The sequence below is a fragment of the Trematomus bernacchii genome, unplaced genomic scaffold, assembly GCF_902827165.1.
Source record: "Trematomus bernacchii unplaced genomic scaffold, fTreBer1.1, whole genome shotgun sequence".
Lineage (NCBI taxonomy): Eukaryota > Metazoa > Chordata > Actinopteri > Perciformes > Nototheniidae > Trematomus > Trematomus bernacchii.
The window spans coordinates 1530143-1554301 of record NW_022987577.1 but is presented as its reverse complement, the minus strand read 5'-3'; the positions used below and the strand labels follow the sequence as shown (position 1 = coordinate 1554301).

General features: G+C 39.7%; 1 protein-coding gene across 2 annotated transcripts; it reads left to right on the top strand.

The window, feature by feature from the left end:
- Positions 1-3191: 3191 nt before the first annotated feature.
- On the top strand, positions 3192-23205 carry syt8 (synaptotagmin VIII). Of its 2 annotated transcripts, none has more exons than XM_034126840.1 (9): positions 3192-3345; positions 7856-8048; positions 9142-9314; positions 10206-10301; positions 11144-11311; positions 12188-12355; positions 15021-15138; positions 20801-20934; positions 22432-23205. In XM_034126840.1, exons 2-9 carry the CDS (start codon positions 7889-7891, stop codon positions 22678-22680), a joined length of 1266 nt encoding a protein of 421 aa, XP_033982731.1. In that variant the 5' UTR covers positions 3192-3345; positions 7856-7888; the 3' UTR covers positions 22681-23205. The 2 variants fall into 2 exon arrangements, with proteins under 2 accessions (XP_033982731.1, XP_033982732.1); XM_034126841.1 differs by lacking the exon at positions 3192-3345 and adding an exon at positions 5361-5409.
- The last annotated feature ends 954 nt before the right edge of the window (positions 23206-24159 follow it).

Genomic DNA, 24159 nt, shown 5'->3' with positions numbered 1-24159 from the left:
ATCAGTATGTAATGTCTCTACTTTAAAGAGTCCTCTCCTGCTGATGTTCAGGTGTATATCAGTATGTAGTGTCTCTACTTTAAAGAGTCCTCTCCTGCTGATGTTCAGGTGTATATCAGTATGTAGTGTCTCTACTTTAAAGAGTCCTCTCCTGCTGATGTTCAGGTGTATATCAGTATGTAGTGTCTCTGCTTTAAAGAGTTCTCTCCTGCTGATGTTCAGGTGTATATCAGTATGTAGTGTCTCTGCTTTAAAGAGTCCTCCTGCTGATGTTCAGGTGTATATCAGTATGTAGTGTCTCTACTTTAAAGAGTCCTCTCCTGCTGATGTTCAGGTGTATATCAGTATGTAGTGTCTCTACTTTAAAGAGTCCTCTCCTGCTGATGTTCAGGTGTATATCAGTATGTAGTGTCTCTACTTTAAAGAGTCCTCTCCTGCTGATGTTCAGGTGTATATCAGTATGTAGTGTCTCTACTTTAAAGAGTCCTCTCCTGCTGATGTTCAGGTGTATATCAGTATGTTGTGTCTCTACTTTAAAGAGTTCTCTCCTGCTGATGTTCAGGTGTATATCAGTATGTAGTGTCTCTTCTTTAAAGAGTCCTCTCCTGCTCATGTTCAGGTGTATATCAGTATGTAGTGTCTCTACTTTAAAGAGTCCTCTCCTGCTGATGTTTAGGTGTATATCAGTATGTAGTGTCTCTACTTTAAAGAGTCCTCTCCTGATGATGTTCAGGTGTATATCAGGATGTAGTGTCTCTTCTTTAAAGAGTACTCTCCTGCTGATGTTCAGGTGTATATCAGTATGTAGTGTCTCTTCTTTAAAGAGTCCTCTCCTGCTCATGTTCAGGTGTATATCAGTATGTAGTGTCTCTACTTTAAAGAGTCCTCTCCTGATGATGTTCAGGTGTATATCAGGATGTAGTGTCTCTTCTTTAAAGAGTCCTCTCCTGCTCATGTTCAGGTGTATATCAGTATGTAGTGTCTCTTCTTTAAAGAGTCCTCTCCTGCTCATGTTCAGGTGTATATCAGTATGTAGTGTCTCTACTTTAAAGAGTCCTCTCCTGATGATGTTCAGGTGTATATCAGTATGTCGTGTCTCTTCTTTAAAGAGTCCTCTCCTTCTCATGTTCAGGTGTATATCAGTATGTAGTGTCTCTACTTTAAAGAGTCCTCTCCTGATGATGTTCAGGTGTATATCAGGATGTAGTGTCTCTACTTTAAAGAGTCCTCTCCTGCTGATGTTCAGGTGTATATCAGTATGTAGTGTCTCTACTTTAAAGAGTCCTCTCCTGCTGATGTTCAGGTGTATATCAGTATGTAGTGTCTCTACTTTAAAGAGTACTCTCCTGCTGATGTTCAGGTGTATATCAGTATGTAGTGTCTCTTCTTTAAAGAGTCCTCTCCTGCTCATGTTCAGGTGTATATCAGTATGTAGTGTCTCTACTTTAAAGAGTACTCTCCTGCTGATGTTCAGGTGTATATCAGTATGTAGTGTCTCTACTTTAAAGAGTTCTCTCCTGCTGATGTTCAGGTGTATATCAGTATGTAGTGTCTCTTCTTTAAAGAGTCCTCTCCTGCTCATGTTCAGGTGTATATCAGTATGTAGTGTCTCTACTTTAAAGAGTCCTCTCCTGCTGATGTTCAGGTGTATATCAGTATGTAGTGTCTCTACTTTAAAGAGTCCTCTCCTGGACTCCATGTGTTATAATGAACATGTGTATGTCGTATATTTAATACTTTTTCGAGAGTTTCTCTCTAAAGACAATTTATTTTGCATTAATATACAAAGTAAATGTGTTTTTGATGGTAAGGAACTTTTTATTCATTTGCATATGACTTATTTGTGCTCACATGTCATTTGACATATGGTGTTATTTTGTAAGTACGTTTAAAGGTTAAGTACGGTGGCCGACGGGTGCAAATATAATATATGACCAATAACATACGTTTTGGGGATTTTTTAATACAAAATCCTCTTTGACTGTCGAAGAAAGTCAAATTATTCTTGTCATCTAAAAATATGAAAGTGTTTTTGTGTTCGATAACTGGCCAAAGTTTTTTAACAGCAGATTTCAGGACTTTAACGATACGTCCACACGGCAGCGTGCGTTGCTTCAACGGAGACGCTTCCCATTCACTTTGAATGGGGTGACGTCACGCTTTGCCGAACTGCATTGTGGTTCCGTCGCTTTGCCTCCGTTGCTCGCTTCGAAAGTTGAGAACAGTTCAACTTTTCAAGCGACAACGGAATCAAATCATATGCCAGTACAAGCTCTAGCCAATCAAACCGCGAGATTGTGTGTCCGGGCGGGAGATTCATGTGATTGGTTGTTGGTCGCACGCCAGACACGCCCACCGGCAAGCTTCAACGCGACGCTGCCGTGTGGACGTACCGTAAGTGTTTGAAGTGTGTTTTAATTATGTTTTAATGATTGCTTTACTGTAAAGTGTCTTTGAGTTAAAGACTATAACTAAAATGCATTATTAATATTACTGTTAGGACAATCTGATCAAATATTGTGGCTATTTTTTTTGTAATTCAATTACATTCAAGATTCAGGTCTCTATCCTCTCAGTAGCTTCAGTGTAGATATGCCAATGGGAAACTGAAGTCCCGGCTCCTCCAACAGAGCAACATGAATATATATAGGACATAGAACAAATAAAACAGATAAAATAGTAAATGGGATATGATATATAGATAAATGATGCAATCAGATGAATGTTATGGATGTTCTTTAAAGAGTTCAGGTGTTTAGTAGTCTAATGGCCTGTGGGATGAAACTGTATTTAATAAAGAATAGTCTCAGACTGCAGGTAGCTGAAGTGAAATGACACATTTGAATAACTTGTATTTACAGCGACTCCACCTCTGTTTGAACTACTGTGTGTGTGTGTGTGTGTGTGTGTGTGTGTGTGTGTGTGTGTGTGTGTGTGTGTGTGTGTGTGTGTGTGTGTGTGTGTGTGTGTGTGTGTGTGTGGTGTGTGTGTGTGTGTGTGTGTGTGTGTGTGTGTGTGGTGTGTGTGTGTGTGTGTGTGTGTGTGTGTGTGTGTGTGTGTGTGTGTGTCTCTGAGGGTGTGTGTGTGTGTGTGTGTGTCTGACTGAGGGTGTGTGTGTCTGACTGACTGACTGACTGAGGGTGTGTGTGTGTCTGAGGGTGTGTGTGTGACTGACTGAGGGTGTGCAGGTGTGGTGCATCTCGAAAGTCGTCACACTTTCAGATTTTGAGATGGCAGTCTGACGATCGGCAGGACCTTTTCAAACTGAATTGAACAGCCGACTGAACAAAAGGAGAAGAAATGGGATTGAAGTAAAGGGAATAAATCTCTCTTCGTTAAACTCAGGTAGTGTTTTAGTGTTTTTATATCATATGTATCATGTGGTTGTGTGACTGTCGTTGTTTTTAGAGTTTGTTGAAACTCTCTCTCTGTTGTTTGAGTTTCAGACGCTTCTTGTTTCTGCTTCAATCCTTAAAGAAACTGCCATTTTGTTGATTTATTTTATCCCATCTTTATTTCCCTTAATGTTCAAACCTCTCTCTTCTTATTTTATTTTTTTACTTTTACCCCATATGTAGATTTTTTGTATTTCTTCTTCCAAACTTTCCCCATGTTTCTATATTTCCTTCCACATGTATTTGTAGAATACTTGATTATATTGAAGTATATTTTTACATTTGTTGAATAAGTGATTAACCCTTGTGTTGTGTTGGGGTCTCCCGTTTCAAGTTCAAATGATATAATAACTACGCTCTAGTTTTTTGTATCTGAACAAGGCTTCATGATATCCTCCACAGCAGCTATATAAACTCTACAAAACTGATTTTGTCAATTTTAGCCAAGTCTGAAGGTTTCTAAAAAAAAAAGTGTATAATTTGGTGTTGGGGTCTGGGAAGACCAAGCAGCATGTTTTGGGTGACTCAAGGTCAAATTTGGCCCAATCAAGATTCATCTTTGACTTTAGACACCCCTCCCCCCCCTTCATCCACTGTAACAATCATTTCAAACTTTTTTTGGGGAGATTGTATTCTAATAGTCTATTATATTCAGATAACGTAATGATCCACTGTCGTCACTATAGGAAATATAATGAGTGAATTGAATCACACATTTTACTTAAAGGGGACCTATCATGCAAAATGCACTTGTGTACGTCTTTTCTACATGAATATGTGTCCCCGGTGTTCCAGGGAACTCACCAAGTGTCAGAAAACACAACCCTCTCTATTTTCCTCCATACCCAAATCTCTAAAAAAGGGGCTGCAACGGATCTGATAAAAACTGATCCAGATTTGAACACTGTCCTGACGTCAGGACGGTGGCGCTACGGCTATTGGGCCAACTCCACCAATCAGGAGGAGACAGCCACGGCCATTGCCGTTCGAAAGCGCTGGAGACGCTGTAGTACATATGCCAGGCCTGTAGGTGGTGCTGTTCTCACTGAATCTGCCCTTGCAGAGCAGAGCTAAAAAAAAGTGCAAATTGAGCGAAATGAGGCATGGCTGAAATGCATGATCTGTTTGGTATTTTGAAAAGAAAAAAGTATAAATATGCCTTATATAGGTATGGCCCTACAATATATCATTTAAATATAGCATGATAGGTCCACTTTAAATATGTGGTGTAATGTTTTTTGGGCCATAACATTAAATTACAACAGGATTGTACGGTTATGAATGCATTATAAGTTAGTTATGATGTAGTTAAAACAATATTGGATGATAGTCATTTTTTGTGTGTGTTTTGGACTGAGATAAATGATGGGTCAAAATGTACCCGCGAGCACCATGAACGGTAACAGCTTTCGAACACAACACAAGGGTTAAGTGCATCAACAGGAGAGGACCCTTTACCGGTACATGGGGAAACAATATATACATCAATAAATAAGTATAATGTTAAAAATCTATAAATAAAATATTAATTAAACCAAAAATGTATTAAAATTAATAGATGTAAACAATTGATGAGGCTAGCCAAGAGAAGAGAGAAACTCCCTCTGGAGGCAACACTCTGGGATTTGAGCCTTTGCAGACCATTTACATGCACTACAACAGAGGGGAAAGCAGAAAAGGACCTCTTTAAGTTAGATTTTTTTACTTTAACTTGTATTTCTACACTTTGTTATCTCTTCATACTTCAGTACAATCTGAGTACTTCTTGCTCCTGTGTGCAGAGACGTGTTTTTATTTAGTTCTCCTGCTCATTTGATTGAATAGGTGTGGATGGAGATGGAGGGAGGAGACGCTTCCTCTCATCAAACCCTCTGTTGTTTTTGAGGAAAAGTTGTACGTCACCTCCTTCCTCTTCTCCTCCTTCTCCTCTACACAACTTCCGTCTTATTCTAAACCTCAGAAACACTTTGGCCAGCGAGTAGAGATGTGGATATTTCACTAAAACTTGTCAAAAGTGAGTCGAATATTTCCAGCTTCTATTTACGAGACGTTTAGTTTGAGCATGTACTGCTGAGATGACACATAAAACGATTGCTGTTAAATGTGTATTTAGGGTTAATTAAGTATGTTACTTTTGAATTATTCTTCTGGGTGTAATAGTGGTGTTACATGTGGGTCATTTGAGTGTAATAATAGTGTAACATGGTTGTATTAATGTGTAATATTGCTTTATTAACGGTGTAATAGGGCTGTAATGTAGAAAATAGAAATCGTTTGTTGTTGTATTTCCGGCTCTCTTCCCACGGGTTCAGAAAGTCCAGAACACCTGTTGGTTTATTTCCTGATCCGATGGTTTTCCCCGCTCTGTGTTCAGCTTGTTTTTACTCTGCGTTAACGTTCTGTTTGTTCATGGTGGAGCTGAAGGAGCAGCCTCACTCACTCATACGTTTCTTACGTCACTAAAGTACACACTGCAGGTATTTGTACGTCACTTTTCTATTTAATTCTACTTTAACCTTCTGTTAGCTTTAGTCACTTTCAGATTACAGTTTGCATCCCCATGTATCCAAACATGGTGATTTAAAGGTAGGGACACACCAAGCTGAGACCAAAGAACTGACACAGACGCACCCGACATATGGTGATCTTAATATGATGATTTTTCTATCTCAAAAATAAAAATACTTGAGCATGTGAAGTAACTTTAAGCCTTGATGTCCTTTTATATACATTTGGGTGATTAAGAAGTTTAAGGACGCTGGTGAACTTGTCATTATAAGAGTTAGAAATAGAAAACACTAGTTGACTTAATATGAAAATGTCAATTGCTTGAAAACATGAGTCAACATAACTTGAATTTGTCAATTGGTATAAATATAGTTAAAGTTATCCTTGCTTAGAATTGTGACTTAAGATAAGGTAGAAGTTAAAGTTGGTTAGACTAGATAATTCACATTTCTTGAATCGATAATGTAAAATTGTAAGTTTCTTTAACTCAAAGTATTAAGTTATAACAATGAATGATCATTAATAAAACAACTTGTATAACTGAACTTAGTGAGTTGAAACAAAGTACATTTTGACTTTAAAGGGGACCTATCATGCAAAATGTCTTTTATTCATAAACATGTGTCCTCGGTGTGTCGGGGAACTCACGCAGCGTCAGAAAATAAAACCCTCTCTCTTTTCCTCCGTACCCAAATCTCTAAAAACGGGGGAACAACGGAGCTGATCCAGATTTGCGTCCGATATGACGTAATATCTGAAATGTGGACCCACGGCCCTATCAGAAACGTTGCTATCAAAAACAATGCCCGACTGTTTTGGACGTAATATGGTCGGTGTTTACATTAGCATCGCTAACACTCAGAGCTAACCTGTACTGGAGAGCATGTGTGTGAAGAAGCAGGAAATAAAAAGGAACTCACCTTGTGGTATAACCGGCAAGAGAGAAAGCCTTTGAGCTCCATACTGTTTCAGAGAGAATCCTTGATAATCCATGATATGGCGTTTCATCACGGCAGCATTTAGTTTAGACAGTAGCTGCCGGGTCCCGCATGAGCTCAGCCCCCTCCTTTTTTATTTTTTTAAAGCTTTATACCCAGAATCAGCACTTTTGAAACAGGAAGTGAAATAGAGGGATATGAGGCGTGGCTAGAATGATCTGTTTGGTGTTTGGAGCAAAACACTTCATAGACATGTTTTTTATATGTTTTGTATATATCTGAGACCTATGCTATTGCCTAAAATAGCATGATAGGTGACCTTTAATTCATCTCATGAATTTAAGGCAGCTCTTAAACTTATGTTTTTAAGTTAAAACGCCCTATTTATTTTTACAGTGCATTGCTGCAGATTAAGATTAAGCCATTTAAAGGAAGGAAGGCAGAGAAATCTGTGAAACGTGTCAATAAATACGAAATTAATGGATACAAGTGTCCCAAAAATGTGTGTAAAATGCTGGATAAATAGGTGTAAAATGTTAAACGTCTTAAAAAGATACAGTATAGAGCATGTGTGAACACTTTCTGTAAAAGAAAATGAGTGTGAAATGCCTGAAAAACGTCAGAAAATAAAGGAAAAAACCAAATAATTATGAGAGTCTTTTCCAAATTCATGAGAAATGTATGTACATGAATATCTCAGAACTATATGAATAAATAGGAAAACATATGTGGAACATTTCATCAAAATATGTACAAATTATACATAAAATGTCCGAACATATGTGAAAATGTTCAGATAAATGTCTGAAATATGTCAGAATTTATGTGAAGATTATTTGAAAATATTATGAAGACATAAAAACAATGTCTACAATGTTTTGTATATATTTATATCTTTGAAAAATATGTATGAAATATAGATAATTATGTAAAAATGTGGGGTACTTTTCCTTAGTATCTCTTCTTCCTCTTCTTGCTTCAGAGTCCCGTCTGATTTTTCTCTTCCTCCCACAGCTCTTCCTCCTCCTCCTCCTCCTCCTCCTCATCATGCCTGTGGTTCATCTCATCGCTAATCAGATGGTGACTCCCCCCCTCACCACCTCCCCCCCCCTCACCACCTCCCCCTTCCTCCCCACCAACTCCACCCTCAACCCGGCCGCCGTCGCCGCCGTCGGCTTCATCAACGACATCCTCAACAAAATCCCCCGTGAGTAAACAGCTTGAAAAACAACGTTTAAGGTTCTCCTATCAACATGCACTTTCTGATGTCTTCTCTACATCACTATGTGTCCCCGGTGTGTCCCCGGTGTGTCAGGAGACTCACAAAGTGATGTCTTCTCTACATCACCATGTGTCCCCGGTGTGTCCCCGGTGTGTCCCCGGTGTGTCCCCCGTGTGTCCCCGGTGTGTCCCCGGTGTGTCCCCGGTGTGTCAGGAGACTCACAAAGTGATGTCTTCTCTACATCACCATGTGTCCCCCGTGTGTCCCCCGTGTGTCCCCGTGTGTCCCCGTGTGTCCCCGTGTGTCCCCCGTGTGTCCCCCGTGTGTCCCCGTGTGTCCCCCGTGTGTCCCCCGTGTGTCCCCGGTGTGTCAGGAGACTCTCAAAGTGTCAGGAAATAAACCCCTCTCTCTTTTCCTCCGTACCCACATCTCTAAAAACGGGGGAACAACGGAGCTGATCCAGATTTGCTGCGTCATGACCACATTACTAAAATGTGGGCGGGCTTTACACCCACGGGCCAATCAGAAACGTTGCTGTCAGAAAACAATGAGACGTGTTCTGGAAGTAATATGGTCTGTGTTTACATTAGCATGCTAACACTCAGAGCTAACCTGTACTGGAGAGAGCATGTGTGAAGAAGCAGGAAATCAAAAGGAAGTCACCTTGTGGTAAACCTGAGAGAGAAAGAGTTTGAGCTCCATACTGTTTCAGAGAGGATCCTTGATGTGGTTTGGAACATGATATGGAGTTTCATCACGGCAGCATTTAGCTGAGTTCCTGCATGAGCTACTGACCCAGAATCAGCACTTTAGTAACAGCTGAAATAGAGGGATATGAGGCTAGAATGGAAGATCTGTTTGGTATTTTGAGCAAAACACTTCATAGACATGTTTTTTATATATTTCTATATATTTGAGACCTATAATATATGCCTAAAAATAGTATAATAGGAGACCTTTAAAGCAGAAAATCACATCTGATAATCAAGCAAAACCAGTCTGAGTACAAGTAACAGTCTCAGGTAAATGTAATATATTGTATTACTTGTATATAAGTACTATTCCCTCCGCCCTGCAGTGCCTCTCTGGGCGATATACCTGATCGCTGTGGTCGGCGCTCTGCTCATTCTGCTCTGCTGCCTCTGCATCTGCATCAAGTGCTGCTGCAAGAAGAAGAAGAAGAAGCAGCAGCAGAAGAAGAACGAGAAGATCAGCATGAGCGACGTCAACGGGAAAACCACCAGCGCTCTGGTGAGGGACAGCGCCCCCTGCAGGGGAATGTGAACTCTCTCGCTTTATCAACGGGATGAAAAACAGAATTGTGTCGCTTTGATTTGAAGGAAGGATTTCCAAGCTCAAAGTCGTCAAATGACCAGAATAAAAGATCTGATTATCTTTGCCATTCAAGTTACAAATCTACAAGAAAATAAACATAATTATCTCTTATATATAAGTGGGAGGCGTGTGGTGCAGTAGGTTGTGCGTTGGTGTTGGGATCAGGGGGTCACAGGTTCAAACCCCACTGCAGTCAGCATGTCGTTGTGTCCCTGAGACACTTCACCCCAAATTGCTCCTGTGAGGATTGCCCACAGTACTTAATGTATGTAAGTCGCTTTGGATAAAAGCGTCTAACATGTAATGTAATGTAAAAGTGGTAAAATTACAAAAGAAACTCACACATTTCCAAGAAGAATATTGAATATTTTCTGAGATAGAAATGTCATTAATTTATAGAGAATATAAAGTCATAAACTTCTGAAAGAGATCATACATTTACAAGAACAACATGTAAATATTCCCTATATTATTACATTTATATAATAAATATAGGTTATAGGGTCATGAATCTACAAGAAGAAATTAAATTAGACTCTAGATTTCCCCCCAAAAATCTCACAAATGTACGAATAAGAAAAATGAAATTGGTAAAAAATGTGTCTTTAATTTAATTTAAGGGACACGAAATAATATTCTCTGAGATTATAAAGTCATAGAATAGGGAAAATCGTACATTTAAAATAAAAAGACTTAAATATTCCCTGAGGTTAAAGGGTCTTTAATCTATGAGAACAATTTACTGAGAGAGGGGCTCTTTTTGAAATGTGCACAAAATATTTAATCAAGCTTTCTGATGTGTTTCAGGTTCAGCCTGATGTGGCAGATGTGGATTACGGATCGACCAAAAAGCAGAGAGGGAAGCTGCTCTACTCTCTGGACTACAACGCTGCTCAGTCTGAGGTCATTACGTCACCTTTTGAACTCTCAGAGCTCTTCACTGAGTTCCCCTTCATCTCACAGTGTCAGGACTATAGAGCGGTGCAGGGATGACGTGTTCACCCTGAAGGAAGCTGCTGGTTCCCTCGACAAAAAAGCAACGGGATTTCTCCATAGGATTGTGGAAAATAGCTCGAAAACGAAGCTGTTGAAAACGAACCTGTTTGATAAATGCACGTTTTGTTCAGCCGGATGATCTCCAACTGTCTACCCTACTTTTATCATTTTTGAATCATAAATCTAATGTCCAGAAGCTAAATGCTAATGTTATGCTATAAAGGAACTACAGCCGAGTCCAGCAGCACGACTTCAACGTCACGCCAACTTAAGATCCATATTCAAACACACAGATTCTAAATGGTACGAGTTGAAGCGTTTGTTTGAACACTTTGCAGGAGGCAGGTTCTTGCTTTCAAGCAGAACAGGGCTAACAAACTTAGAGGAGTGTTTACGTGTTCAGCGTAATGACGTACAACGGCCTCCACAACTTCTGTAGTCCTATTCAGCCACTTGGTAACAACCATCGTTTCTCAGACACGTCAACTCTTCAGAAATCACCAGTGGGGTCACTGCTGATGGATTTAATGTCGTAGAACAAAACGTGATCCGTCTCTTCAATGTGTCTCAACCACAGACCTTAGTTCCAGCTATTTCCAAAAATCCTATGGAGAAATCCCATTGGCTCTGAGACGAGGGAACAGGAAGTGGGGAAATGCTAACTCACTTCCGGGTTTTAGGACTCGTCACTGCACCACTCTATAGACTCTGTATATAAAGTCAGTTCCTGTCTCTTTCTGTCCTTACAGCTCAATGTGGGGATCAAACAGGCGGACAGTCTGAAGGCCATGGACCTGGGGGGCAGCTCGGACCCGTACGTTAAGGTGTACCTCTGCCCCGAGAAATCTAAAACCTTCGAGACCAAAGTGTTCAAGAGCACGCTGAACCCCGTCTTCAACGACCACTTCAGTTTCCAGGTAAACACACCTGCAGGGCTTCAGTTAGAACAAGGGTTATCTATAATGACCCAAAAGCATGAGAACCAGGGTTACTAACAGTAACCCAAACACCTGAGAACTAGGGTTACTAATATTAACCCAAACACCTGAGAACTAGGGTTACTAATAATAACCCAAACACCTGAGAACTAGGGTTACTAATAATAACCCAAACACCTGAGAACTAGGGTTACTAATAATAACCCAAACACCTGAGAACAAGGGTTACTAATAATAACCCAAACACCTGAGAACAAGGGTTACTAATAATAACCCAAACGCATCAGAACTAGGGTTACTAATAATAACCCAAACACCTGAGAACAAGGGTTACTAATAATAACCCAAACACATCAGAACTACTGTTTTTATTAATAAATATAAAAAATGTACAATAGTAAATATGATAAATATAACTGTTCAATGACAATGGAATAAAAAATATATATATTTTATAGAATATTTTAATATTTACATTGTATTTTTTGTAGATGTATTGTACATATTTTATAGATTTTTTAAATGTTGTTGTCATTTGCTTCAATTCTTTATTTATGTTTCTTACATTTTTACTTGTTTTTATTTGATGTATATGTTATGCATCCAATACACCAAAGCAAATGGATTGTACATAAAAAACTACTTGATTTGAAATGTGTTTTAATCACATAAAACCTACTAATTTGCTAAATTAAAAGTCTAATTTCTAACTGGAAGACATGCAAAATCTCTGTTTTCTTATATGTTTAGGTATATGAAACAATACCCTATATGTAAAAGAAAGTAGCTAACTAAAATAATATTTAACCTGATGGATAAACCCCCACGTTTCCTTCTGTTATTGTCTCTCCCCAGTTATCGAAGGCGTCTCTGCTGAAGTCGACGGTGGTGATGCAGGTTTTTGACTTCAACAGATTTTCCAAACACAACATGATCGGAGAGCTGCGTCTCCAGCTGAGCAGCGTCGACTGGAACCACGTCATCGAGGAGTGGCAGGATCTCGGAGAGCCCGCCAAGTTCGAGGTCTTCATATTTATTTTACATTCAGCATGCGAGCAGATAAAACTACTTTAACTTCTATTTCATTGCTTCATTATTTTTATAGATTTTCGTCTCTGGAAACATTTCTTGACCTCGCCGAGCCGGCCAAGTTCGAGGTCTTAATATTTATTCTACGTTCACCGTGCGAGCAGATATAACACATTTAAATTCGACATGTTGTCATAATTTTTTTTATTGATTAGGTTTTAAGTGTATTACATATTTTTTTAATTTATGTTGTATTTTATTTAATAATAATATATATATTTTTTAATAATAATATATATATATTTTTTTTAAACGTTTAATGTTTTTAATTTTCAAGTTTTTCAAGTTTTTTCAAATTTCTCATTCCTCGACCCACCAAGGTTTTATGTTTTGATTTTACATTCACACTGCGAGCAGCTAAATCTATTCTAAGTTAGTTTAGTCTCCTTTCCTTTCAAAACATATACATTTAAAAGATTTTCAAAGTGAATCTGAGTCATGTGAATACCTCGCAGAGTTTCAGTCTTCAGCAGCACAGTCATATTATTTTATTCCCATTGGTTTGTAAATATTATTTTAAGCTCAGCTCCCAAGTTTTGTATGTATTTTATTTTGTAAATGTTGTATTAAATATGTTTCTTAGATAGCTCTTTTTCTCATCGAATTGTGAAGCACCTTGAGATGAGGTTTTTAAAGTGTGCTATTCAAATAAAATGTATTATTATTATCAGAGATGGCAAAAGTACACCTATCCTTTACACAAGTATAAATAGATACTCTGGTGAAAGTAGAAGTACTGACTAAACTTCTTTACTCAAGTCAAAGTAAAGAGGGCTTTGAAATGTACTTCAGTAAAAAGTACCCATAACTAGCAGCTGTTTTAAAGAGTACCTGACCTCCCTTTATATTAATAGAACAATAATGTCATTGTTAGCTAATGAATGTTTCCATGCTGAACAACGGCAACATGACAACGTTTTCATTGGTCCCTCTTCTTTAGAGAAGACCAGGAAATGATGGATACACGGATCGTGTTCAAATCAATAGGCACGCAATGACTCTAAATAATAATGATCACGCCACCAAACACACATTCAAACTAAAGGAACCAGCCTGTTTGGGAAATGTGAGAAGTAGAAAGTACAGGTATTTGGGTTCAACATGTAAGAAGTAGAAAGTACAGGTATTTGGGTTCAACATGTAAGAAGTAGAAAGTACAGGTATTTGGGTTCAACATGTAAGAAGTAGAAAGTACAGGTATTTGTGTTCAAAATGTAAGAAGTAGAAAGTACAGGTATTTGGGTTCAACATGTAAGAAGTAGAAAGTACAGGTATTTGAGTTCAACATGTAAGAAGTAGAAAGTACAGGTATTTGTGTTCAACATGTAAGAAGTAGAAAGTACAGGTATTTGTGTTCAACATGTAAGAAGTAGAAAGTACAGGTATTTGTGTTCAAAATGTAAGAAGTAGAAAGTACAGGTATTTGTGTTCAACATGTAAGAAGTAGAAAGTACAGGTATTTGTGTTAAACATGTGAGAAGTAGAAAGTACAGGTATTTGTGTTCAACATGTGAGAAGTAGAAAGTACAGGTATTTGTGTTCAACATGTAAGAAGTAGAAAGTACAGGTATTTGTGTTCAACATGTAAGAAGTAGAAAGTACAGGTATTTGGGTTCAACATGTAAGAAGTAGAAAGTACAGGTATTTATGTTCAACATGTAAGAAGTAGAAAGTACAGGTATTTGTGTTCAACATGTAAGAAGTAGAAAGTACAGGTATTTGGGTTCAACATGTAAGAAGTAGAAAGTACAGGTATTTGTGTTCAACATGTAAGAAGTAGAAAGTACAGGTATTTGAGTTCAACATGTAAGAAGTAGAAAGTACAGGTATTTGTGTTCAAAATGTAAGAAGTAGAAAGTACAGGTATTTGTGTTCAACATGTAAGAAGTAGAAAGTACAGGTATTTGTGTTCAACATGTAAGAAGTAGAAAGTACAGGTATTTGGGTTCAACATGTAAGAAGTAGAAAGTACAGGTATTTGTGTTCAACATGTAAGAAGTAGAAAGTACAGGTATTTGTGTTCAACATGTAAGAAGTAGAAAGTACAGGTATTTGGGTTCAACATGTAAGAAGTAGAAAGTACAGGTATTTGGGTTCAACATGTAAGAAGTAGAAAGTACAGGTATTTGGGTTCAACATGTAAGAAGTAGAAAGTACAGGTATTTGAGTTCAAAATGTAAGAAGTAGAAAGTACAGGTATTTGTGTTCAAAATGTAAGAAGTAGAAAGTACAGGTATTTGTATTCAAAATGTAAGAAGTAGAAAGTACAGGTATTTGTATTCAAAATGTAAGAAGTAGAAAGTACAGGTATTTGTGTTCAAAATGTAAGAAGTAGAAAGTACAGGTATTTGTGTTCAAAATGTAAGAAGTAGAAAGTACAGGTATTTGTGTTCAACATGTAAGAAGTAGAAAGTTCAGGTATTTGTGTTCAAAATGTAAGAAGTCAAAGTAAAAAGTCGTCAGAAAAATAAGTAGTGGAGTAAAGTACTGATACTAGAAAAATGTATTTTAGTACAGTAACGAAATATTTTTACTCCACTACTTCCCACCTCTGGTTGTTATTATTAGATGTTTGCTGATGATGTTTATCTTCCTGCAGGAGGAAGAACTGGGGGAGATCTGCTTCTCTCTGCGTTACGTTCCCTCCGCTGCCAAACTGACCGTGGTGATCCTGGAGGCCAAAAACCTGAAGAGCATGGACATGGGGGGGAGCTCAGGTCAGACGGGACACCAATCATCCTCTGATCGGGGATCAAATACCAATCAATATTTTAATAATAGAGGAAATAATCAGTTTTTAATTTTTAAAATGACTTTGGATTACTTCAAATGATACAACTGGTGCCATTATAGGTACAAAATAAATAAATTACAGAGCTGGAGAGGTGATAATAATCCCAGAGTTTCCTTAAATTGTTCAAGAACATTTGATATAACAACGTATTAATGACATTGTAGGAAAACATATTTTAAAGAATTGGAGGTTTGTAATAATCTTCTTTCGTGTAACGTCAGAGGTCCAACTCGGTGTCGTGTAGCCATGCCCGCATCTCTGGTCCTAAGTCGAAGAGGCTGCTTCCGAGGGTGGTCCCCGCACTCGCATGCAGCACTGTCTGCCAGGCCCCACTTCTTCATCGATGTTTTGAAGCGACCGACCCCAGTTCGTAGACGGTTTAGTGTGGTCCACAGCCTGGCTGTGAGTGTGTGTGCTCAGGCTGAGTTCCGCGGTGTCTCGCTGTCTCGCAGTCCCCACGCAGCAACCAGGAAACGACACCAGTAAGCCAGCTCACACTGTCCGCTCCTCACAGCAGCGAGCCCCGCAACGTCCCGCCAACACGGCACCCAGACCTCGCGGATCCAGTAATTAGTGACCCGACAGTAAAAATAAACATATCTATAACTAGTTTAGGTAGTTTGAGAGGTAATTAAAATAGATAAGTGTGATTTTCTAACCTGAAGTGTGTGTTTTGCTCCGCTCGCCGCTGCAGGTGATCATGCAGAGCTGCGTGTCGACTCGTCAGCAGCAGCTGATCTCTCTCTCCCGTCAGATTAGACTTCACTCGTGTTTATGTCCATATCGATCAGATCTAGCTAGTTCTCGCTAATGATATGATTACCTGCTTTTCAAGACACCTAAACAATAAGCGTAGCTATGCAACCGGGCGAGGCCACAAAGTATAGCGCAGCATTATGCATTTGTTTACATGCCCACCGGAACCCCGAGGCATTACCAACAGATCAACGCACAATCAACCCATACAGGACATCTCTTTCTCCACGTGTTAGACATTAGAATTGACTATTCTTGTCTGTCACATACTCTTTTGTCTGTCACATACTCTTCTTGTCTGTCACATACTCTTCTTGTCTGTCACATACTCTTCTTGTCTGTCACATACTCTTTTCTCTGTCACACACTATTCTTGTCTGTCACATACTCTTCTTGTCTGTCACATACTCTTCTTGTCTGTCACATACTGTTCTTGTCTGTCACATACTCTTCTTGTCTGTCACATACTCTTCTTGTCTGTCACATACTCTTCTTGTCTGTCACATACTCTCTTGTCTGTCACATACTCTTCTTGTCTGTCACATACTCTCTTGTCTGTCACATACTCTTCTTGTCTGTCACATACTCTCTTGTCTGTCACATACTCTCTTGTCTGTCACATACTCTTCTTGTCTGTCACATACTCTTCTTGTCTGTCACATACTATTCTTGTCTGTCACATACTCTTCTTGTCTGTCACATACTCTTCTTGTCTGTCACATACTATTCTTGTCTGTCACATAAGTGGCGCAAGTGATGCGGTATTGTGCTAAGGGGAAATTATTTTGACCGGAGAGATTTAGATTTGCCGGTCTTCAGCATATTTTACCGGTCAAAGTCCGGTAATTACCGGCTAACGGAAACGTTGCATTACTGGTGTCATTTTCTGGTTGCTAACAAACGCCATTGTAACACATAATCACTGATGTTCCGCTGTAACGGTGGTGGACTCATCAGAACAGAGTGGGCGAGCTGACCAATCAGAGCACAGTGGGCTCTTAGGGGGGGGGGGGGGGCAGGAGCTCCAACAAGCCGTGTAGGACAGAGAGTGAATACACATACTATACAGAGATGCTGTATGAGAAACCAATGTGAGTTTGGAAGATTGAACAATGTAAATCTATTCTAGTATACCTCAACAATGGAAATATGATCAGTAGAAATGGCCATGACATGGGACCTTTAAAGAAAGAAAGTTAGATAATAGTATTTTGATGAAAAAAATCCTTGTTTTGCAGAATTATAATCATATTTATATTGTGTAATCAATGGGATAATCAATCAAACTGGTGAAAGATTGTTTTGATAAAATATCTAATTGTATTTTCATGAATAATTTCAACATTTTTATTTTGAAATTGGGGAATATCAATCAAACGAGGGTTGGTTTATTAATGTAAGAGATTTAAATGTCTGATGTGGTTGATGATGGAGGTCTAACAGCAGTGGATAACAGTAAATACATCAGTTAGTATTAGGGGTGGGGGAAATAATCAATACAGCATAGTATCGCGATACTTTGCGTGGCGATATTGTATCGATACACGGATGCCAAGTATGGATATTTTATGATATAAACTGTAGCATATCCGTCCAAAAGATTGTCGTACACTTGACTGATGATTTCTAATTTATTGAAAACTCCAAACCAACGTAAGAGCTACACAAAGACACAAACCAACAAATACAGTTAAGCTACATCCATATGAGCATTACTTTAGAATACCATTAAACAAGTGAACTTCAAATAGTTAGTTATAATACAGTATATAAACGAATTGAGACACAAAGCACATGTTTATATGACAGTTAACACTCACCTTCAGCCTTTCACTTAAATGTAAGCTTTATCTTTTGATATTGCCGTCTTTAAATGTTGATATCTCCGTTAACATCTGTACTTTATCTCCGTTCTTTTTCTCCGTCAAGTTTTTGCTTTGGGAACAGTAACTTCCTGCTAATAGCGCAAAGTCGCCTTCAAAAAATAAAAGCATGTCTATATAAAACAGGAAGTTACGTTAAGACATGTATACAATAGAGTGGTGCAGGAATGAGTCCTAAAACCCGGAAGTGAGTTAGCATTTCACCACTTCCTGTTCCCTCGTCTCAGAGCCAATGGGATCTCTCCATAGGATTTTTGAAAATATCTGTAAATAAGGTCTGTGGTTGAGACAAATTGAAGAGACGGATCACGTTTTGTTCTAGGACATTAAATCCATCAGCAGTGACCCCACTGGTGATTTCTGAAGAGTTGACGTGTCTGAAAAACGATGGTTGTTACCAAGTGGCTGAATAGGACTACAGAAGTCGTGGAGGATGTTGTACGTCATTACGCCAAACACGTAAACACTCTAAGTTTGTTTGCCCTGTTCTGATTGAAAGCAAGTGCCTGCCTCCTGCAAACTGTTCAAACAAACGCTTCAACTCGTACCATTTAGAATCTGTATGTTTGAATATGGATCTGAAGTTGGCGTGACGTTGAAGTCGTGCTGCTGTACTCGGCTGTAGTTCCTTTATAGCATAACGTTAGCATTTAGCTTCTGCCCATTAGATTTACGATTTCAAAAATTATAAAAGTAGGGAAGACATGTGGAGATTATCCGGCTGAACAAAACGTGCATTTATCAAACAGGTTCGTTTTCCACAGATCTTATTTACAGCTATTTTCCTAAATCCTATGGAGAAATCCTGTTGCTTTTTTGTCGAGGGAACCAGCAGCTTCCTAAAGGGTGAATACGTCATCCCTGCACCGCTCTATTGCAATGAAAGTAACACACACACAATGCCATCTCCTTTTCAGGTTCAAAGAACACACATTGGGTTATTTACATAAACTATTCATATTGCAAATACATGTTTTAACCAGGAAGGGAAGACGGATATGGATATGACCCATGTGATTTGCAATATCGCAATATATCGTATCGTAATACTTAGCATATCATAGAATCGCAATACTTTCGTATCGTGGCTTAAGTGTCGCGATAGTATCGTATCGTGGGGAGCCTGTCGATTCCCAGCCCTAGTTAGTGTCCTCTTCAGGGACATTTATTTCAGCTGTTTTTTTTATTCAACATCTTAGAAAACTCCCTACGGAAGCCCACAGGTAACTTTAAAAAAAACAAATGTCAACAGCATTCAAATGTTCTGAATAATCGAAATTGCACACATTTATGGGTTTCCTATGACAATAATACAAATAAGGGGACTTGAGTGGGGACTTGAGAAGGGACTTGAGAAGGGACTTGAGAGGGGACTTGAGAGGGGACTTGAGTGGGGACTAGAGAAGGGACTGGAGAAGGGACTTGAGAAGAGACCTGAGTGGGGACTAGAGAAGGGACTGGAGAAGGGACTTGAGAAGGGACTTGAGAAGGGACTTGAGAGGGGACTTGAGTGGGGACTTGAGTGGGGACTAGAGAGGGGACTAGAGAGGGGACTTGAGTAGGGACTTGAGAGGGGACTTAAGTGGGGACTAGAGAGGGGACTTGAGTAGGGACTTGAGAAGGGACTTGAGAAGGGACTTGAGAAGGGACTTGAGAGGGGACTTGAGAGGGGACTTGAGAAGGGACCTGAGAAGGGACTAGAGAAGGGACTTGAGAAGGGACCTGAGAAGGGACTTGAGAAGGGACTTGAGAAGGGACTTGAGAGGGGACTTGAGTGGGGACTAGAGAAGGGACTGGAGAAGGGACTTGAGAAGGGACTTGAGTGGGGACTAGAGAGGGGACTGGAGAAGGGACTTGAGTGGGGACTAGAGAGGGGACTTGAGAGGGGACTTGAGAAGGGACCTGAGAAGGGACTTGAGAAGGGACCTGAGAAGGGACTTGAGTGGGGACTAGAGAAGGGACTGGAGAAGGGACTTGAGAAGAGACCTGAGTGGGGACTAGAGAAGGGACTGGAGAAGGGACTTGAGAAGGGACTTGAGAAGGGACCTGAGAAGGGACTTGAGTAGGGACTTGAGAGGGGACTTGAGAAGGAACTTGAGAAGGGACTTGAGAAGGGACTTGAGAGGGGACTTGAGAAGGGACTTGAGAAGGGACCTGAGAAGGGACTTGAGAAGGGACTTGAGAAGGGACCTGAGAAGGGACTTGAGTAGGGACTTGAGAAGGGACTTGAGAAGGGACCTGAGAAGGGACTTGAGAAGGGACTTGAGAAGGGACCTGAGAAGGGACTTGAGAAGGGACCTGAGAAGGGACTTGAGAAGGGACTTGAGAAGGGACCTGAGAAGGGACTTGAGTAGGGACTAGAGAAGGGACTTGAGAAGGGACCTGAGAAGGGACTTGAGAAGGGACCTGAGAAGGGACTTGAGAAGGGACTTGAGAAGGGACTTGAGAAGGGACCTGAGAAGGGACTTGAGTAGGGACTTGAGAAGGGACTTGAGAAGGGACTTGAGTAGGGACTTGAGATAAATAAATAATAATTAAAATAAATAACATTTTCATTTATTTTTTAATACTATTTTTAAAAACTTAACTTAACTTAAACTTAACCTGCTGTAATAATACATATATTATTTAACGATTATTATTATATTATATTAAATACATTTACATGTCACCAGGCTCAAACATAATGCAATCTGTCAGCCCTCCCATCAAGGCCTCTCAGTTAACAAATTAAAAATACAACGAATAATGATTAATTGAAGGTGTGAATCCAAAAATAACACTGACTTGACTTAAAAAGATAAATGTATTCTCTGTTGTTCTTTGTACTTACAGCCTCTCCCGGGACAAGTAAAGCTTTATAATTTATTTATCTTTTTGAACACATTTTCAGTTCATTCAAACTGTTTTACGCTCGAGTTTAATAATGTTTTGTGTTTATTGCAGACCCGTACGTGAAGGTGCAGCTGGCTCTGGACAAGAGGAAGTGGAAGAAGAGGAAGACGTCGATGAAGAAGACGACGCTGAACCCGTATTACAACGAGTCCTTCACCTTCGACGTGACTTTTGAACAAATCCAGGTGAGCGACGGCAGATGGAAAATATAAACTTCTTAATCGTTTAGATTTAAGCTAAAATCAAAAACAGATTCTGAAGGTATTAGTATCATCACTGTGCGATCAAAACTCGCGGCAGGGGAAGCAAACCCAGACATCACACAACGTAGCTTTACGGAGCAAATTCGGAAAATTGTCTTACCTTTGCCTCACAGGGAGGGGGGGGGGGGGGGGGGGGGGGGGGGGGGGGGGGCGGAGCTCAAACAAGCCATTTAGGACAGAGAGTGAATACACATACTTTACAGAGATGCTGTATGAGAAACCAATGTGAGTTTGGAAAATTGCACAATATAAATGTATTTTAGTATACCTCAACAATGGAATTATGATCAGTAGAAATGGCCATGGATACTAAGTCATTTGTTTTGACTAACTAATTCATTATTATTAGATATCAATTCATGGATTTAATAAACTACCTCATTATTCTTGACATACTTAGTCATTGTTTTGACGAACTAATGCGATGCGATTTTTGGGCACGGCGCGATTACATGTAAAGTCAATTCAAAGACGCAGCTAGACGCGAATGTTCTCGTGTTAGCCAATCAGCAGTGAGGATTGAGAGGAGAGAGAAAGAGTTTGAGCTCCATACTGTTTCAGAAATAATCCTTGATGTGGTTTGGAACATGATATGGTTATGAATCACGGCAGCGTTTAGCTGAGTTTCTGCTGGTAGACAGCCTTCTCTTCATAGAGATCACTGCTTGCATGCCGACGCTCCAAAGGGGCGTGGCCAGCAGCAGCTCCAAAGGGGCGTGGCCAGCAGCAGCTCCAAAGGGGGCGTGGCCAGCAGCAGCTCCAAAGGGGGCGTGGCCAGCAGCAGCTCCAAAGGGGGCGTGGCCAGCAGCAGCTCGGTTACATTTAAAGGGCCAGAATCATCTCTTTAGTAACAGCTGAAATAGAGGGGGATGAGGCTAGAATGATCTGTTTGGTATTTTGAGCAAAACACTTCAGAGACATGTTTTTTATATATTTTTATATATCTGAGACCTATAATATATGCCTAAAAAGTATAATAGGAGACCTTTAATGTATACCAGCATTATTTAAGTCATTATTTTGTCATATTTTGACTAGATTAGAAGAACTTGACAACCCTGACTGAGTTTTTATCTCCAATTCTTTTTTTATCTCTGTGGTTTCCAGAGGGTGAACCTGGCGATCTCGGAAATCTGGGCTTTTTTTTAGATACTTAGTCACTATTTTTAGATACTTAGTCATTATTTGGATTATTTTTAGATACGAAGTCATTATTTTGATTATTTTGAGATACTAAGTCATTATTTGAGATACTAAGTCATTATTTGAGATACTAAGTCATTATTTTGAGATATTAAGTCATTATTTGAGATACTAAGTCATTAAAATGTCATCCCAAGTCATTATTTTGACCAGATAAGAAGAACTTGACAGACCTGACTGAGTCTGCCTATCTAACTCTTCTTCTGTGGTTTCCAGAGGGTGAACCTGGTGATCTCGGTGTGGGATCACGACGCTATGACCCGTAACGACGCCATGGGGAAGATATTCCTGGGCTGCGAGGCGTCGGGGAACCAGCTGAGGCACTGGGCCGACATGTTGTCCAACCCGCGGCGCCCGGTCGCTCAGTGGCACGGCCTGCTGACGGCCGAGCAGGTCAACTCCACGCTGACCCTGAAGAAGAAGATCCCGCTGCAGAGCAAACTGCCCTTCCTGAAGGACAGATGAAGACCTGAAGGACACATGAAGACCTGAAGGACACATGAAGACCTAGAACATGCAGGAACAGGGGATTTAAATAATGGTGAAAGAAACATCCTGCAAGTCATTTTAACCAGAAAATAGGTAAAAATAGTGACTCTATATGTCAAAATATGTCAAAAATAATGACTTAGTATCTAAAAAATAATCAAAATAATGACTTAGTATGTCAAAATAATGTTAATAACCACTAAGTTTCTCAAAGCAATGGCTAAGTATGTAGAATAAATGATTTATATTGAAAATAAATGATTTCGTAATGTCAAAATAAAGACTTATGAGTCAGAAATAATGATTTATAATTGAAAACATGTTAAAATATGTCAATAACCACTAAGTTTCGCATCGCTCTAAACGCTCGAGTTTCACCGCGGCTGTCAGCGGTGTTTACTCGCGTCATTCAAAAAAGAATCGCTGGCTCGGGGGCTACAACTACAACAAAAGGAACATATTTGACCGTGATTTAATTGCAATACACGTTTCAAAATGATGCCGAAGTAACAACATACTGATACCGGTTAGTAAAAACCATGAATTAATACTTTGACAAGTCTGCAGACAGACGGCAGGCGAAAAACCTTTTAAAATGCTTGTTTTCTAAATGGAGATCGGCTAAGCTAACGCAGTATATGCTCCGACCATCCACACTCACAACAACGGCCTATACAGACATAAATAAAGCAGCGACTGTATTCACCATGACACAGACAGTCTGTGGTTTGTACTTGTTTAACTTTTGTCTAGTTTCTGAACAGATATGAGGAGCTGTGAGTGCTAACAGCTAACGGCTGATGTTTTGCTTTTCTGGTTCAACGTCAGTGGCTGAGATCCTCACCGCTGATTGGCTACCGTGAGATCGCGTCACGCACATTTGACACTCGAGTTGAAAAAAACTCGAGCGGTTATCGCGGCCCCCTTCAATCGCCTCAATCGCGCTGCGGCATTCGCATCAACCGCTTCATGCTCGCCGTCGGAGCGAATTCGCGTCTGTCCGCATCTCTGCATTGACTTTTCATGTAATCTCGCCGCCCCCAAAAATCGCATCGCGTCCGGTGTGAACGCAGCATTATAGTGTCAAAATACAGACTTATGTGTCATAAGAAATCAGAAATATGACTTAATATGTCAAAATAATGATAATAACCACTAAGTTTCTCAAAGTAATGGTTAAGTACGTCGAATAAATGACTTTGATTTCAAAATTGATGACCTTAATGCCAAAACAGTTACTTAAAGGTGGGGTAGGTAAGTTTGAGAAACCGGCTCGAGATACACTTTTTGTTATATTCCATGGAATGCTCTTAACATCCCGATAGCAATGAATATCTGAAGTGCTTTGACAAAAAATCCATAAGAAAATGTCATCTGTGGAAGCCGTAGTACTGTAAAAAGCACGACCAATCATCTGAGCCGGCCCGGCTAAAATAACTGGATGGCCTACCTGCC

Excerpts from the sequence above, each read along its gene's own strand:
- syt8 (XM_034126840.1), top strand. The coding sequence starts at position 7,889 with ATGCCTGTGGTTCATCTCATCGCTAATCAGATGGTGACTCCCCCCCTC. Across the intron at positions 10,302-11,143 it reads ACAACGCTGCTCAGTCTGAG|CTCAATGTGGGGATCAAACA; the intron begins GTCATTACGTCA and ends CTGTCCTTACAG. Across the intron at positions 20,935-22,431 it reads TGACTTTTGAACAAATCCAG|AGGGTGAACCTGGTGATCTC; the intron begins GTGAGCGACGGC and ends TGTGGTTTCCAG.